Raw genomic sequence first — 18,353 nt, forward strand, 5'->3', positions numbered from 1 at the left:
GGAGGGAGTCTGTTAATAACCAAACAAGATATGTGTCCTAGAAAGCGGCAATTCTCTTCACTTCACTTCTTCTCACCACTTCTTTTAGCCTTCTATTACCACTTTCTAACATTATATTTATAAAAGGGCAATCAGGTTTTTATACAGTGGTGTTTAATGATTGGTTGCTGTACCATAATTACCGTGTATACTGAAATCCCCCCCTAAATGGTATTAGAAAAAAAAATCTCAATTTATACTCGGGTGGCACCTGGCGGCATATTCTGAAACTGCATTTGCCTCTTATTTGACAGATGAGAACTGTCAGACAAGCTAATTGTAACAAACTTTACATGAGGTCACAGTGTGACATTATGTATTGGCGGCTAACAATACTGCACAAAAGTTAGAGAGCAAGTGACTCACTATAACTAACTCAAAGGAACACACTTCAAACCTGTAATAAGGGATAAAAACATATACAGGCCAAGTCCATATGATTTGACGTTCATATTCCATTTTAAATGAATGTTTGAAAAAAATCATATTTATTTTATTGGTATATCCATTGATTAGTGATTTTGTTAGCAGTGACAGTTGCATTTTGTGTTCTAGATGTACTCAGGTCAAAATTTTTTTCCCTGTTTATTTCAGGTAGGTACCCTGGTTTATATTTGGTAACCTAAATTGGTGATCACCAGCTCTATTTAAGTGAATTCAGGTGAAAAAAATACCATTGATTTCCATTGTGGCATGTAGCATTTCCACTAAAAAGTGCTGAACTCTTTCCAATGAACTATGCCAATATTTATATTAGTATAGACCATCTTTACCATGAGCGTGGCAGGCTTCTAGGGGAGTATCATTCCAAAACAGGATAATCTATTTAGCAAAGCATCATTTAATAAATGTGGAGTACTTTTTGGGCTCTGAATAAATGTGGAATTTTCATACTTTGGAATATTCTTTTGGGGGAGGGTGGATAATATTTGAAGACATGGCCAAGTTGAAGTTGCTGACCTGTTCTCCTGTGCAACTGTGTTTTGCTTCTTTCTGCTCTTCTCAACTTCTCATTTGAGCTAGTGTGTTGCAGACTATCATTTTCAAAGTAGGGATACAGTAACTGCACTGAAAAACTATTTTTTGCAGTAAAAACCATTATGTTCCAGGTATAGCCATTTTCCAGTTGAAAATTTTTATTAATATAAAAAAAAAACTTAATAAAGGAACATGCTTCAACTTACAATAAACAAGACAAATATAGAACATGAAACAGAGTAGGCAATACGGAACAGTAAAAATAGTGCAATGTGCAATATGATCCAAAGAAGAATCATGGCATACGTCTCAGTATATACAAATTGATATGCTATTCACTGATTCCACCAAGAAAGGTGCAATCACACTGGCATCAGTTGTCTTTTGTGTCTCCGTTCTAAACAATGGTTAGTTAACCCAGGTAATTGTCTTCCACAAAGGTCATAAATAAAGGCAAGAGGATTATCAAGATTTTTAAAGGATATCTAGGGTCTCCCGATGAGAGGAAATATTTTAGGAGTGTAAAATGCACAAGGTCATAAATAAAGGCAAGAGGATTATCAAGATTTTTAAAGGATATCTAGGGTCTCCCGATGAGAGGAAATATTTTAGGAGTGTAAAATGCACTCTCAATCTTCAGTAGCAATTAATTGATTATATTTCCATTTGCATATAAATATAGGTCTTTCAAGGAAAAGCAAAATTGAGTAAGTTTGTTGAAAGGGTTAAAAGAGATGGGACACCTCACATCTTTTGTTAAAGCTGAACTTATTCCCTTCTTAAAGGGACAGAAACCTCTTGCTATGGATGGAACTTTTATTGACACGTGTGTGAACAATTAAATGTGGCTATTGTTCTAAATTTTTTACCTTGTACATGAGTTTATAACAGCAAAATAATTAGCATAAATAAAAAGAAACAACCCAGTATGGGAGTTTCTACCTTTTAAACCAACCAATAAAATGGATACATTTAGCACGGTATAGAAAGTTAACATTTGTTCTAGGAACTTATTTCCATGAATAATGCCTATGTAGGGATTTTGTCAAGTATCAATAAACAATCGTCAATATCATGATTTATTAACTATAAAAAGATTTACAATGCTTGTAAGTCTGGTAGAACAATGGTCCTTTGGTCACAAAACTTGATGTATGTTGAGAGGCCCAGAAGTCCAGAAGTCACAAACTTTGAGACAATGTGGTAAAACATAAGATGTAGGTGAAAAGATCATTTGTGGGTATGAGGCAAAAGCCTGGTTTATAGTATATTTTATGATTTCTTCCTAAATAAAATCATATGTAAGTCTACATTACTTTAAACATATAAGTAATCCAATGGTAGAGCTGGGAAAATAGATGAATGTCTAAATTGGCAGTTCCTGAGTAGGGATACCTGATAATGTTAAGAGATGGTAAGTAAGGTGAAATATATGTGAAGACCAAGAGAAGGTCCAATGGTTGTTAAATCTTAGTGGAAGCTAGGGTTGTAAATAAGTGGTGCTAAAGAAGTCTAAGAAAAGAGAAACTTTGTTGAGTATTTGTGAGCATGCCATATATTTAGAGTTAGGCATCAAGGGATTGTATGTATTAAGAGGAAAATTATATGGGACCCAAAGAAAAGCTGATAACAGTATTCGGGAGCACATAGGAATTTACTAAGGAGACTCAGAGTGGAGTTTTCTATGTAGTGTGCAGACATATCAATTGTGAGATTCTGGCAGCCGCATAGTATTTTTGTAAGATGGACATTCTCAGACCACCAGATTGAATTGAAGTGTAAAAAATAGACTTAAAAACCTGCAGTCTTTTACTCTGACATATGAAAGCATTAAATGTCTTTGGTAGACTGCACAAAATAACTGAAGGGATAGCGACAGGGAGAGCTCTAAAATAGTTTTACATTTTTGACAGCCACATTATGTTAACTGCAGTAAAGAAGATATTGGGCTCAGGAGTGAAGTATAGAAGTAAGGGACCGATTAAGCGGATGATAGTTCTCTGCATATAATGTTTGGTAAAATTTAGTTAAATTGAGCAGGCAGGGAATAACAGAGGATTACCAGACCAAAAAGTAGGTTGAATGAAAAATAAGAAACGGGTAAGGAGATATTAGGTGGCATGGGATTTATCTATGTTAACATGGAGTCTAGAAAGACAACTACGTAAAATCATCATTAGTGTATTAAGGAGAAATAACGGTTGGGTTAAGATGTAAACAATGGAAATATGTTGCATGAAGTGAACACCCCCTACCTCTAATCCCTTACCATAATTTGTAATAAACTCAGGTTATGCCGGGTATCCTTTTCTGCAAATGGCATTACTACCCCAGTCAAAAGTGACTCAATTGTCAGATGAACAGCCACCAAGAAAAAAGTTACAGAATGGAGATGAAACATCTGTGGTTGCAGTCTTGTATAATTTTGACAACCAAACCAAAGTATCCTGAAAGGAATGGGTTGGCCAGGCACTCCATACGTTTTCCAGGCCAGAAAATGAGGATGGGTCTGGAGAACCTGCCTTTGAGTCAAGGGGAAGGTGGTGGACAGGTTGTATGAAGCCTGCGTGCTAGGAAAACCTAGAAGGTCCCACAAAGTTTGTCTGTGGGACTGATGGCCAGAAAGCTAAATGTTGTAGCATTTTTTGTCATGCTGTTAATGACACTGATGGCCTGCGAGGGAAAATACTAGATTTTTCTTTGTTTTTTGGGAATTTTTGTAAATAAAAGTGGGCAGAGGGCCCTAAAAGTGAACTGGAGCCAAAGATACGTCTCTGCATCAGGTATTTTTTATGCTAACACCCACACATATGAGAACATTATATGCCTTTTTTCCCATCCAAGGAAGCTAACTACCTCTGCAAATCATGTCAAGATGGTCTACTACCTTTGTCCCAAATAATCAGCTGACATGTTACAATGGAGAATTTGAAGAGACATAATATAGCACCAAAGAAGGCTCTAGTAAAGCCCTCTGACGCCACCAGGGCTCCACAATGCAGGAGAAGGGGGCGGGATCGATGTATTTATTTATATACCTACCTCTACTTTTATTACATCAATCATTAACCTTTATTACAGTAGTGTATGTAACTACATCTTATGATTTACATGCAGCAATATCACCACCAAGGATCTCTCACATACAGCACCTCCTTGGTGGATTTGTTCTTAACTACAGGTACGTAAGTAAAATACATATGTATCCTTTATTAAACAGCTATATAAACTTTATGAAATATTTCTTTGATTACGTACATCTAATATACTCATATAAAATAGAATATTGAATATGAACATATACAGCATTGGTATCTTACTCACTGCTAAACCTCAATGTTATTATTACTATATTGCCAATATCCTGGAAACCCGTTACATTGACTTGAATTTGATTATGTTGTATTTACAATATTGTATATCGTATGTATTTTCTATGAACATATTGTATGACATAGACTATATTTTGTCCTATATCCCTGACTTGTTGTATTTCTGTATATGTAGACCGTTAAGCAAGCATTAATTTATATCCCTGAGGAAGCCAAACCTGCGAAACGCATTGGATTATTGTGTGCCACGGCACGGTCATATGAACGGTTGTACAGTTACGTTTATTACCTTTAATGCAATGAACTGTGTATAATATGTACTTACATTTTGTCTTGTGAAAAACCAACAGGTCAGGAAGGAAAAAAACATTATTTGTTTTTTGTGTATTAGATGGTGTATGTATAAAATATTCTATCAATACACTTCACTCTTTGCAAATAAGTATTTGAGCCTCATACCTCTTTCTTTTCTTCATCCACTTATCTGTGTACATCTCCAAAGATAACAAAACATTATAGGACAAACAAATGTTATGTGTACATTTATTAAAGTAATGTTAAAGCATGACATTGAAATTTGTATTTTTTTTTAACCACAAATTGTCTTTACATGATTTTGGATAGCTTTTTTTCAAACATATTTTAGACTCTGTATTAGTTGTTTCATCAGGTCCAGATAAGACTAATTCTTCAGTTAAACTCTTGTGTAAGAGTGACATTTTCTACTGTGGCCCTTTTGAAATAGGAGACTGGAGACACTGGAGATTTGGAAAATACCTCCTTAAAAGTATATTGTACCGACAAACATCACAGCAGGGCAAAAGCTTGTGATAGTCTAGTCGTTACCTATAAACATCAAAAAGTAATGTGACCCAAAAGGGAAGGAAAGGGCAGGGGAATCTTACTTTGGCATCATAACAGCCAGCAACCGGTTTGAAAGAACTCCCTCAAACATACGAGGAAAGGTTACTTTTACTAAGGCACAGGAATACTCCACCTGAAAAATGCTGGTAATGACATTGATCTCCTATGAGGGAAAATCCCGGATTTTTCCTTGCTTCTTGGAGTTTTTGTAAATAAAAATGGGCAGATTGCCCTGAAATTTAACTGAAGCCTGAGATACCACTCTGCAACAGGGGCTTTTCATGCTAACCCACACATTTTATGCTCAGATGCAGGAAGGATCCTTAAGGAGACAGAACACCTAAGAGGTATTTTCTTGCTATGAACAAGTGGACATTAAATGACTATAAAAATGTGTTTGTCCTCTGGTGGCTGATTTTGGTTAATATGGAGGAAGTGTAAAAGGCTGTGTTAGAAAATAGTGTGGCTCTGCAGAACTCACACCAGCACACCAATGCTGCCCAACATGAGCCTAATAGACTTTTAGCAGCCCACTTGGCTAATACTGGGGTCCAGCTGTCTGTGCTGGCCCATTCTGAGGATGAGGAAACACTGCAGGTTGCAGGTAACACTGATCACTGCCAGTGGATGCAAACCTTCCTGAAAAAGTGTGCCACTCTTGCCCTTTTTGCACTCCATGTATTGCAGCTGAATTGCAACAACCTGCTTTGACTGCAAAAACTGACACTGTTTCCTGCAAGTTGAGTAAAGAATCTGAGTTTAAAGAGCCCTTTCCAGGGGAAGATCCAGGAGTTGTATGCGATCCGGAGTTTTTTCGTTGCCTAAGCAGCCAAATTAAGCATCATAAAACCCACCTGGAATCTACAACTTCAGCTATAGCCAACAGAGAAACACAGCAAAAGGACACAAGCACCACCTAGATCACCAGCACACCTGGAGTGCTTTGTTGCCAAATCAGCGACTTTAACATTTCCCCAAAATGTAAAGACTGGCTTAAAAAAAAGTGAGGCGGTAAAAACATCTGAAACTGTTTCCAAGCATAAGGGTAACTATTTAGCAGATAAATTCCGTATGGAGAATGGTAAACACTTTGAACGTATGTCTGCAGATTCTAGACCATAAGGTTCAGAGACAGCATTCAGTGGTAGTAAATGTGTCAATAAATTGCACTAGTTTTAAAAATATAATGAAATATTTGCAAAATGACAATTCTAGACGTGACAGTTCTACCAATGCAAATTCTGTGTAAAGTGACTGTAACTTTGATAATGCTCAAAATGACTTGAAAATATTTGTATACATTGTAAACATTCAGGATGACATGTCTGTCTGAAAATGTTGATATGCTTGCTGGAAAACTGAGCACATGTTCCCAATGGTAAAATGTGACCACAAAGAACATGACTGGTTTTCAGTGGAGTAATGGGTATTTTAAAACTTTGCAAGAAAGTTTGGCTGCTTCCATACATATAATGAATATGTGTGAAGTAAAGCAAAAACCACATTTTTAAAGTACACCATGGTGCTTCAAAAAATGGGTGCAACCATACAACTGCTTTATGTATCAGTCATAAAGTGTGGATGGATGACTAATCAGCAGCAGAGTTTTGGGACTGCCAGAAAATGTAGTGAACCAAGTGAAAGGTGGGCAGGAAGGGATGGCAGGTAGTATTGGAAGAGATGCATCAATAGCTAGTAAGGATGCAAGGGAGAGTTGCTATACAGGGTACTGCAAATTGTGTAATGGTAAAGACACTACTGGGACACCAAAGGTATTTTATCTCTATCAGAATAGCGTAATTATTGTGTGAACAATGTGCATGCTGGGGATATGCCAACATTGAAACACTGGCAGTTTACACATTACATATATACATTATATATGTTCAATAATTATATATTGGATTTGTAATTTTTTGATGCATATATACTTACACCTAACAACAGTGAAAGCAAACATGTAAATCTTAGTTGTATTTTAAATAGTGTGTTTATAATATTTTGTTCAATTAGTGCTAGTAGATTTTCATTACAGTACTATACCACTTAACAGTTTATATTTCATAACTACCAATGGTAAATAACTCCAGGCAACAAGTGTAAACAGTCTACGGATGCTATCTAGTTAGATTTTAAAATTGTGCTAAAATCAGAAAGTTCAGTTCAATTTAAAGAAAGTTCTGTAACCCCCTGCATTCATTACTGCGCCAGTAAATACACCTTTTATTCTATGCTTTTAGGCAGGTTTGAATATGTTTAATGGTTGAGAAAAACCTCTTGGTAATGGCATTTTTATTATGGGTCCCTCTGCATGTCAGAGACAGCAAGGAACCTACAATTGATATTTTAGTATCGCAAGAAAGAACAATTCTAGGATTCATAAATTGCTGACCAAAGGAAGTTCAGCAAAATGGTGTGATAAAACAATGTCCAAGGAATAAAAGCTGAAGTACTAAGCATACAGTCTATGCTCACATTTCAAAGTTAAGGCTAAATTTTGATTGACTTTAGATATACTGTACAGCTACACAGCAGGGCAGGGATAAACCCTTTTGCTAGAATCTCATCAGGGAGATTTCCCTTCACTTTCAGTTCTGAAGACTCAACAGAAAGTGAAAGAATCTTTTTTTCCTAGGACAGTTGTTACAGGAACAAATGCCACCTTAAGTCCTGTGGTCAAACAAATTTTGGATTTACCCTTACTCTCATTTTCGGTAACATTGGTGATCTGGAAAAATCGAGCGGTTGAATCAACTTACCAGGGACACAGACAGCAATAACCCCTTTACCACTCCAAGTCCACCCCAAAAAAGGTAATTTACACTTTAATGTTATTATTTGTAGAGAATACCAAACCTTCAAAAACAAACAGGTAAGCAGTTGTTTTTTTTTTGGCATACAGTAATATATTTTCTTAGCAATTCTTGATGAACAGTACAAAAAAAGAAGGAGGTTGCACTAAAGAGATTTTCAGATAGGTAACAAAATTGTGGCCATCTAGACAATTTATTATTAACCAGTGTGCAAAGTTCTGTGTCAGTGATCAATAGTTTGCTCTTAGAGCCCAGCATAAGCATATTGATGTAAAATACTCACATATTTGTGGCCTATTTACCTGACGTGCTTCGCCCAATGTAGGCTTCCTCAGAGGTAATTGCTCGCTTGTGGATTGAGAGATAGGTACTTGAGGTTTTATAGGAATTACAATAATGAAGTCAAACTTACCTGTTTGCTTTTGAAATTTTGAACATTTGGGGTTGGCAAATCATTGGTGCAATTTAAGTTTGTTGTATTATGGACACCGTTTGCTATACCTTTCATAATATTTAGGACAATACCAAACCACCTAAACTCATACACAGGAAGCAAGAATGAGGAAGAATATCAACTAGACAGGTTAGAAAATCGAATTGGCTGCCACGGTTTTCTTCCGTGCTAAAAGTGTTTGTGCCATGTCTTCACAGGCCTAAACACAGATTAGGTAATTTAAGGTCATCTGAGGTAACCATTCATGCTTTGACAGGCCGGCACATATGCCTGGGCAGTTGGATCATGCCTGCAAATGTTACTGTCAAGTTAGTGTCCATGACTAGCTTTACACACTTGATTCAGATTTTAGCATAACATTAAGGCAAGGTACACGGTGCAACAGCTCAGAGCAAGTTTTTAGATCAGTGACCTGACTTTAATGAACTGAAATCTGGTTTTATGATGCACAACTTTATTGCTTTTCTTTGTTTGGTTAATTCAATAAGCCTGATAGTGAGGGTTCTGGAAAAAATACTGTAAAAATTTATTGCACATACAGTAAGTACATGAAGCCCTTAAAATTGTGTTTACTACAACTTAATAAAACATGTTCCATGAAAAGGTGCTTTAAACAGCAAAAGAGTGAATTTATTTAAGGAGTTCAGCAGATTAAAATCTGTCCCATAAAGTTTCATCAATTGCAATGTTTTATTTAATGATACCTGAAATAAAACCATATAAAAATACTATTTTTTTTTATCTGCACTGCATTTACAACACTAAGAAATATACATAGCAATGTTGATGGCTTGAATTGTACGAGTTACATCCCAGTAGCATTTACATTTTCCTTTTTTGATCAAAGATTCTAAGTAATATTTTTTTAGAGGAATTGGTGTACAAAGGAAACTTCCTTTTGCTCACTGGAAAAAAGTGAACATGCATTTAAACTTTGTATATATTCTGTAATCATATGAAATACTTGTACAAAGATATTGGAATATTACCATTTGCTATTTAATATATGAACAACCAGTATTTCAGCAATACATGAATCTTCTGCCATACCTTCTGTCTGAAGGAATGACTGTAACTGGGCAAGGTAGACATACAGTTTTGTGTGGGACTCAGTAACAATAGGTATACAGCTCACCAGGATGGAACATGGCTGTTATTCCCTCTCTATCATGTCTAAACAATTGTGGGATGGTTTCACTACATAAGCTATTGTCCAGATTTAATATCCAATACATGTCAGCCAATAAAGCTCTACAAATATTTGTTAAGTTCAGCATGCATGCTTATAGGCATTTGAAGAACATTCCAAAACAATTCCATGATTGTTTGTAAATTGATTTGTATTGTTTTCTAGACTTTAGCAGTTACCAACAATTTGGGTCAATTATTTAGGAAATCCACACAATTCGTCTATATGCACAAATTCTTTAGCAAAAAAAATAAAAATAAGGAGGAAGTGATTTATGAACATTCTTGAACCTAGAAAAACATTCATCAAATGCCTTCTGCTATAGCATGTGTCAAATAGGCCTTTAGGTAAGGATTTGTTTTGAAAATTGGAAAATGTGATATGTGTTCTACTATACAAAGTACTTGTGCACTTTAAATTATATATATATATATATATATATATATATATATATATATATACACAAATAATTTGTCATCATTTTAGCATAATATACATTTACATAAATATTCCTATAATGCTAAAGTTCAAAGAAGCATAATCTCCTCTTATTAATTAAATTTTTTTAACTTTATGTATTCAATTAACTTAAACTCAGCATTGAAAAAGGTGCTTGAATAATACAAAATTAAGCAATACCCAAGTAGGGTAGCAGTTCTCTAATTTGCATAACCAGTAACGTAAAACATCAGCAAAAAACAAACCATGAAAAAAAATTAAAATAAAAAAATCTAAATAAAAAACAAGGCATTTGTCTACTCTTTCCACTTCTTTGAAGCACAACTTATATTTTCCAGCAAAATAACGCCAAGGGCTTTCTGTTAATGTTACCTACATATATTTCCTCCCTGGCATCAAATATATTAATAACATTATCAATCCTTCTTTTCATAGCACAAAAATGCAACAAAAGAACACACACGCTCACACACACACGCGCACACACACACAAAAATAAATCAACAATACCCATTATAAATGAAATAATTTGAACAGCATAGTAAAGATCTTACAATGTCTACTTTAAATACTGCTCTTAGGAAAAAATAAAAATCCAGTGCTCAGATATAGATATATAGATGAAAATTAACACCTACTAAGCCCTCTGTAAATTTGTCCGAATCCAACTGGCCAATAAGCTATTTAAAAAAGCAGCACAATGTATATATAATTTCAGAACCATGACCATCATTTCTACTTTATGGCAGCTATCATCTGTTTTTGCGTATTTCTTTTTACATTACCACTTCTTTGTACATGTGTAAAGAAAACATCTTCGAAAGAAAAAACTTAATTGCAGCGTAACTATGGCTGTGATTTATACTGTAGAATATTTAGTGTTCAACAATCTTAACCACTGTAAAGATCACTCAGATCATTTTTTTGTTGTTTGACACATATGTAGAATCTCAAATGCAAGAGAAGCCAATGTCTCTAAGTAGGGGTGCGGGAATTTCCAATATTACATGTGCGTGGTTTGAAAATGTGACCAACTTTGTGAAAAGAAATTGAGTGCCCCGCTAGCCGCATTTGCTTTCCTCCTGTCTTCATCTTTTTAATCTCATGTGACCTCTCCATTGTCGGTACCCCAAACCACCACCCCAAGAAACCAGAAAAAAAAACTTCTACAGCTATGTTACAAGCAAATATGTATGAGCCAGTTCTCCAAACTTTGGTTCTAAGAAAACACTTGGTCAGTTGTTACAAAGGGAAAGTGGGAATGTTTGTTTTGGCACATTGCAGGAGACAAAAGTTCGTCTCGCTAAGGTATTGGCAGTACATGTCACACAATCCAATGAGCAAGTGCACATTTCTAGTTTATTTTAGTTATATAGCAGGTTGTAGTCTTTTCCCATCCTCGTGCTTGTTTTCTTTTCCTTTCAAAAGGAAAACAATCCATATAACAATTGTCTGGGCATTCCTCACACAGTTTGATAGAAATTATCTGCTTGAAGGTTGTTCTGCTTTTGCATACTGTAGAATCCACTGTATCTAGAATCTGGGTCTGCCATTCTTAACATCCTCTGTGAGCTGTCCACTTGTACCATAGTTCCTTTCTTGCAGTCCACATACACCAGCTGGTTGTTTAAGCAGGTTGGCTGTTGGAAACACAAAAAAGGCATGTTTACAGTCTGAGTGAAGAAAGAAAATTTCACTGCCGCTATAGCACAAACATGGTTCTAATTTAAAATGATCTGGTGCCACCATTCATCAGCCTACACGGGAGCAGACAGTTGTTAAATTGTTTTAAATATTTAGAATGTGCTATTTATTTATTTTTTAATATCCCCCTTTCCTCTTATGTCCCCTTATGTCAAGCAAAAACCTGCTCTTCTATCAACATGTACCAGGCAGAAAGACAGAAAGAGGGGAACTTTCCAACAGCAACACAGACAGAAATAAAAAACAGTTAATCTCTTCAATAGAGATGTAAAGAGAAAATATTCAAACACATAACAATGCAGGTTACAACTTTGTACGCACCCGTTTCTATGACCAGAGGAACACCTCTGGGATGCCAGTTGTCTCCAATTCTGTTTAGTTTGACTTTAGATCCTGGATTTGGACTTTTGGAAACATCCACAGATTTTAATCCATGGAATAGGTATTGGTAACTAAAGGATTACCACATTTATATCTCCAAACCTAAAAAGAGTTTGCACATACTTTTTCACCACCTAACGGCATATGGCTCAATCTTTGGGTATTCTATCAATTGGAATAAATCGAAGGCCCTCTACTTGACAAATTGGGTTAAGGACAAAATTAAGTCACCAATACCCATTTGTATGGTTTAAAGTATTTGGGTGTTCAGATCCCCAAGAATCCGTCCAATTTATATTGCCTCAATATCCTCCCATTGTGGAGTTATGTAAAAGATCAACTGCACAAATGGTTCAAGGTAACATTTTCTTATATGAGCAGAATTACTTGTATCTAGAGAAAATTGCAAGAGCTATATAAAATCTTTAGATCTTTGGGCATGCAAACAGGCAAAACCTAGTCTGTATATATTACAACAACCTGTGAAAAATGGAGGTCTTAATTTTACCAATGTGAAACGTTATAGTTGGGGAGATTTATTAACCCCCCGGGCGGTTCATTTCTGTCCGGATTTATGTGTAAAAGCGGTACATTGTTATTCATGAAAATTTATTTTACATTATAATATAATAGTAGGAGTATAATAAAGTCTAAAACACAAAATCATGTCAAAATTATAAATTAAATAAATAAACAATTGTACTGCTTTTAGACATATAAATTCACTGTATTGCATTCAATACAGTTATTTTGTATTGAATGCAAAATAATTCCCGCTGCGGCCCGATGCAACGACTTCACGGTGACTCATCAGATGCAGAGGATGCCGGCTGGAGGAAAAAAGGAGACAGGAAGGACGAGGGAGGATGTCGGCAGACAAGGTAATGTTCTGTTTACTATTGGTTTTCACTGTTTTAGCTAACCCGAGTGTGACTCGGGGTTACTGCTTTCAGCATCTTTTTTTTTACCCCAAGTCACACTCAGGGTTACCGCTGGGGAGGTTAAAGACTAGATACATGGATCCTTTTGTTACAACAATTGTACTCTAGACCAGCAAATGTTATCTGACTTAAATCTCATGTACATGTTGCACATGTATAAAGAATTATTACCCTGGGTGGCCCTCAATAATCCTCCTTTATAAGTGTGTTGGCATGTTTGGCATAAAATAAGGAACAGAATCCAATTGAACAGCCACTACTCTCTTTTTATAGCGCTTTAGGATAATTGAGACTTCCCCAAGGCAATTAGGGAACTGTCAGAAAAACTTTGTCCATACTTTCGCTATTTGAAAATAAAATCTTTTTTGTGAACTGTTTATACTGGCCATACTGGTCGGGCATCTGTGTAACCTGGCGATGCCCGGCCGGCATCTGTGTCCCCGGCGTGTATATGTTGGGGACGCCAGGCCAGGGGAAGCACATGCCAGCCAGGTACCTGCGTGCGTGCCTGTGGCTGGGGGGCGCGAGCATGCAGCTGGAAGACAGGTAATTTAAAATACTAAGTGCTTTTAAATGTACGACTTTTACATTTAAAAATACTTAATATTCATACTGCCAGGGAGGTCAAGCCTTCTAATCTCTAATGTAAATGCAGAACTTGTGCTCTTTAATGGTAGAGCAGGCTGGACGATTTCAATGCTTCTGGTGTGAAATTTGAGGAAGAACCACAGTGAGCACAGCTACGGAATTACAATTTATTTTAAAGCCATTTCAAGTATCTGCAAAAATAATATTTTATTTGAGGTTGCAAGAAAGCTTTGCTAGGGAGGGTTTGGACAGCTGTGGAGAAAAGATGCTGTTACACAGAGACCAGCAGTCCTGATCTAGTTAAATAGTTTGAACCAGGGCTCTATTAAAATTAATTAATCATACTTATTCACACTCTGCATTGAAATTTTCAGCCCAGACTTCAAGACTTAGGATAACCTGAACACAACATTAAACTTACAAAGGATGACCTACAGTTATTCAGTTAACTTTAGTTAAGTGTACAATATAAACAAAGACTGCACCAGGATCCCACAAATCAAATGTATGCCTTACAGAAGCTGTACATTTTAAACAAACTACTTAACTACAGTGTTAATCTTAGTAATAATTTTGCACTACAGCTCCACTTTAGCCAATTGGTAAAAACTGATGACCATGTATTGTAGATAATGGTTACCAATTATTGTAATTACAAAAACACAATTTTGTTTAATTTACCAAGATTCAATCAAGATCCAACCAAACACATTTGCTAGTGATTCTAAACTTTTACATAATTTAAAGTTGCCATGTGAATGTCTTTTAAGTATGTTTTTAAAAATAGCAGCATTTTTTTGTCTACTGTCTGTCTGTACCTGTGTAATACATGTTAAGTGAACAGGAAAAATGTTAATGCTGTCTTGGAACACCTAAATCTTACATTCCCTTGTGGAATGTTCTGAATGTGATTTTGTGAGCAGACATGCAAAGCAAGTGATATTGCCTTGGGCCGAAATTCAAATATACAATATTAGTTTCTGGTTTAGTACTTTAACCTGTTTCCTTCCACAAGCCAAGACAGCATGTAATGTAGAGTTACCTAATATACAGAAACATGAAAAAGTGTTGTAAAATTTAGGGGCACTTTATAAAAGAGAAAAAAGAATGACTTTTCAAGTTCCAAAACTGCACACACCAAATTGAAAGTGAATTAAAAACAGAGTATTTTGCTCCTGTAGTTAGTGGAAGAATGGTGGTTATTCAGCCTAAAAATATAGGATATTTAAAACTATAAAGCCACCCACCAAGCGTAAAAGCCCTGACCAGATGATGGCAAATATACAGAAAGATTTTATTACCTTGGTAGGAGTCCGGTAACAAGGTACTGGTATCCACTGTTTTTTTTGATTGATGAGAAAAAGGACTGTGATGATCACAAGGGCTGTCATTATAGGAACTGCCACCCATGCAACTGAATGAAGCGAAGCATCTTCACTGGGCCGAGGTCTGTCTCCTTCTCTGTAGTTTACTTTTAGATGACCTATTTCTACAAGAATTAAAGGAAAATTAACTGTAAACTAACAAACATGATATGTTAAAGACCTACACCTACACCTGCCCCCACCCCAGATCCCTCTTTCCTGGAAGAACATAGCACACTGTAGCATTCAATTAGAGCATTTTAACTATAGTAGCACTGCTTAAATTATAGTAAAAACAAAAAAACAAATAAAAATATCAATTTTTTTTTTTTTACTCTAAAGTATAAACCCAAACTTGTTGTTAGTGTACTGAAAAGCACCATATTTGTCCTAGTAACCATAATGTAGGAAAAGTCAATACTATTTTGAGTTGTTACCATTGCAGGAATCTGTCATCTAATTCTTTAGGTGACAACTGTCTGACTGAATTCCCTGGTCTTTATAGAGATGTGCTCATTTCCTGTTGTATGTACAGTTCGGGAATTGAAAGGGAATCTATTGAATTGGGACACAGACTAAAAAGAAGTAAAAAATTACCAAAAAAAAAACTACTACTATAGTCAAATTTAGAATAAAAATTTTGTCTACAGATATTAGACAAAGGTAAAGTATTAGGGCAAATTAAAAAAAAACTCATGTAAGAAAAAATCATTAAATGAAAGCTCTCATTGGATGTCTTTCTCTTGTGCCAATAAACTAAATATTAACATAATCTAACAGTTTGGTTTAAACCCTTATCATATTTTTGGACATTTGTTTAGCTGTGGAGATTTGCCTTCATTCTCCTAGAGACACAACAGGAAATAGGAATCTCCCCAAACTGTGAGGATTTCATGTCTTAGTAGTTACAGGGACCGCTGTCCCAGTTGGAAGATTTTTCCCTTGCCTCTTGCTCTGGAGACAAGATTCCACTCACTTTTTGTTTCAATTGCAAGCTCAGCAAGGGTTTGGTACGCAGCCCTTTTACTGCTTGTTACAAATATGTAAATACTTTAATGCCCATAGTATGGACAGAGGCAAAATTTTGGCTAGTTGCCCTCATGCAGTATCTTTTTATGAAAACTGACTTGAATATGTTCAGGATGAGGCCCATATATCTTTCTCATTAGTCTATGACTCATTGTGCCTTGCTCCCTCAAGAAACTGTTGATTGGTAATGCAAACTATAATGAAAATTGAACTAAATTATCTTCTTCTCTAGCTGCTGTGTTACCAAAACTAATACAATTTCCTGGTCTTCTTCCAGATTTGTGCAACAAACTTTTTTTTTTAAAAAGGGTGCAGCACCCTTTAAGTCTTGATCGCTGCAGCGATCAGCACTTAATAGGAGCACAGAGCCTCCCGGAATACCTAGGTCACGCATCCCGGGAGGCTCTGGCTGCTCCTTCTGCACATGCACTGATCTCGGGCATGCACAGAAGGGGCATCTTTTCCTCCAAGGGGAAAGAGATGCTATCTCACCCATGCAAAATGAGATCAGCTCTCTTTTTCCCCTTACAGCGGCTACATCACCCGATCTGGCACCTTCCCAGTGCGAGATCAGGTGATGGTGCAAGAAGACTGGAAAAGAAGGCGCAAGATGGCGGTGCCCAGCGCTTCCTCTGCGCCGTGACGAATTGGAATACCGGGACGATCCGTCGAGGGATCTGCCTAAAGGTAAAAGTGATTTTTTTGTTTTTAGTTTACTTCCACTTTAAAGATGTACAGCCCTGAAGGATGCATACCTCAGCATGCAAATGCTGGCAATAAGGCTCAAACAGTGCATCAATGTATACTTGTAACTCATGCACTCTGAATGCAAATACAGAAAATGTCACAGGTTTCCACTTAAATTACTAAACTGCATGTCCATTAATGCATGTCCATTTCTGTTTAAAATTTTTTGAATTGCATTGACTGTCCTCCAAAAATATCTGTCAAATACAGAAAAGAAAGTGGTAAACAATGTAAGGTACTTACCTCTATGATGAAGAATATCATTCTCACTGGGTGTTGGCCATTGAGGGTTATGTTCATTTTTTCCTCTGTGATTTGTCTTCTCAATAGGGATGTTAGTGGGTTCTGGAATATACATTTCTGCAAAACATAGAATTTGTTTATGTATCCATTTATGTTTTTCATGTAACTGTCAGATTAAGTACCTGTAAACATCCAAGCCAAGGTCAGAATTTCTCAACTAGGGTTCCTCCAGAAGTTGCTAGAAGCAATTTGTGCCTTTCAGGTCAGTTTAACTGATATCAATGAACTTTGACTAAGCTAATAATCTGTGAGCTGTGGATATAGTTAAAAATGTTGACATAGGATATCCTAGACCATCTTAGCAAGGACAAATTTCATTGCATCATTGCTAGAAGTATATTTTTTGTTGGTACGCAAAACATTTTGCAATATTATTTACAAACAATCTTTATTTGTGAACAGTACTATTTTTCATATTTATGATTAGTAGTAGCAGCAGGAGTATGTGACAATATTGTTTTTTAACCAGCAGGTTTCATCTGAGGGCCACTGTTGACATTGAAAAAAAACTTGCGGGCCACAATGAAAACAAACATTAAAGATGTATGTTTAAAACTGGAAAATTTTTAATTTAATTTGAAATTAAATTGAAATGTTTCTAGTTACCGTAACATACAGTAAGGGAAAGAATTATTTGATCCCCTGCTGATTTTGTATGTTTGCCCTCTGACAAAAAAATGACCAGTCTATATTTGTAATGGTAGGTTTATTGTAGCTGTGAGAGACAGAAATCCAACAAAAGAACCCTCAAAAACCCAGTGCTCGAATGTCAGAGCTTGATGTGCATTGCAACTGGAATACACATCCACAACCCATTTTCAATGCCCTGGCTGAGGGAAGGAGGTGCTTACCCAAGATTTGACAGTACTTGGCCCCGTCCATTGTCCCTTCGATGCGGTGAAGGTGTCCAGTTCCCTTAGCAGAAAAACACCCCCAAAGCATAATGTGTCCACCTCCATGTTTGACGGTGGGGATGGTGTTCTTGGGGTCATAGGCAGCATTCTTCCTCCTCCTCCAAACAAGATGAGTTGAGTTGATGCCAAAGAGCTTAATTTTGGTCTCATCTAAACAACAACACTTTCACCCAGTCTCCTCCAGATGTTCATTGGCAAACTGCGGACAGGCCTGTACACGTGCTGTCTTGAACAGGGGGACCTTGCGGGCTCTG

The 18,353-nt window shown here is 36.3% G+C and overlaps 1 protein-coding gene across 1 annotated transcript in view; it reads right to left on the reverse strand.

The window, feature by feature from the left end:
• Positions 1-10,121: 10,121 nt before the first annotated feature.
• CRIM1 (cysteine rich transmembrane BMP regulator 1) overlaps positions 10,122-18,353 on the reverse strand; it is a gene marked incomplete in the record, with an annotated part of 392,052 nt that continues 383,820 nt past the window's right edge. Inside the window, 3 exon segments of the mRNA XM_072409242.1 lie at positions 10,122-11,768; positions 15,044-15,231; positions 17,126-17,242. Of these exon segments, the coding sequence (XP_072265343.1) occupies positions 11,592-11,768; positions 15,044-15,231; positions 17,126-17,242 (482 nt within the window).

The sequence above is a fragment of the Pyxicephalus adspersus genome, chromosome 4 (genome assembly GCF_032062135.1).
Source record: "Pyxicephalus adspersus chromosome 4, UCB_Pads_2.0, whole genome shotgun sequence".
NCBI lineage: Eukaryota > Metazoa > Chordata > Amphibia > Anura > Pyxicephalidae > Pyxicephalus > Pyxicephalus adspersus.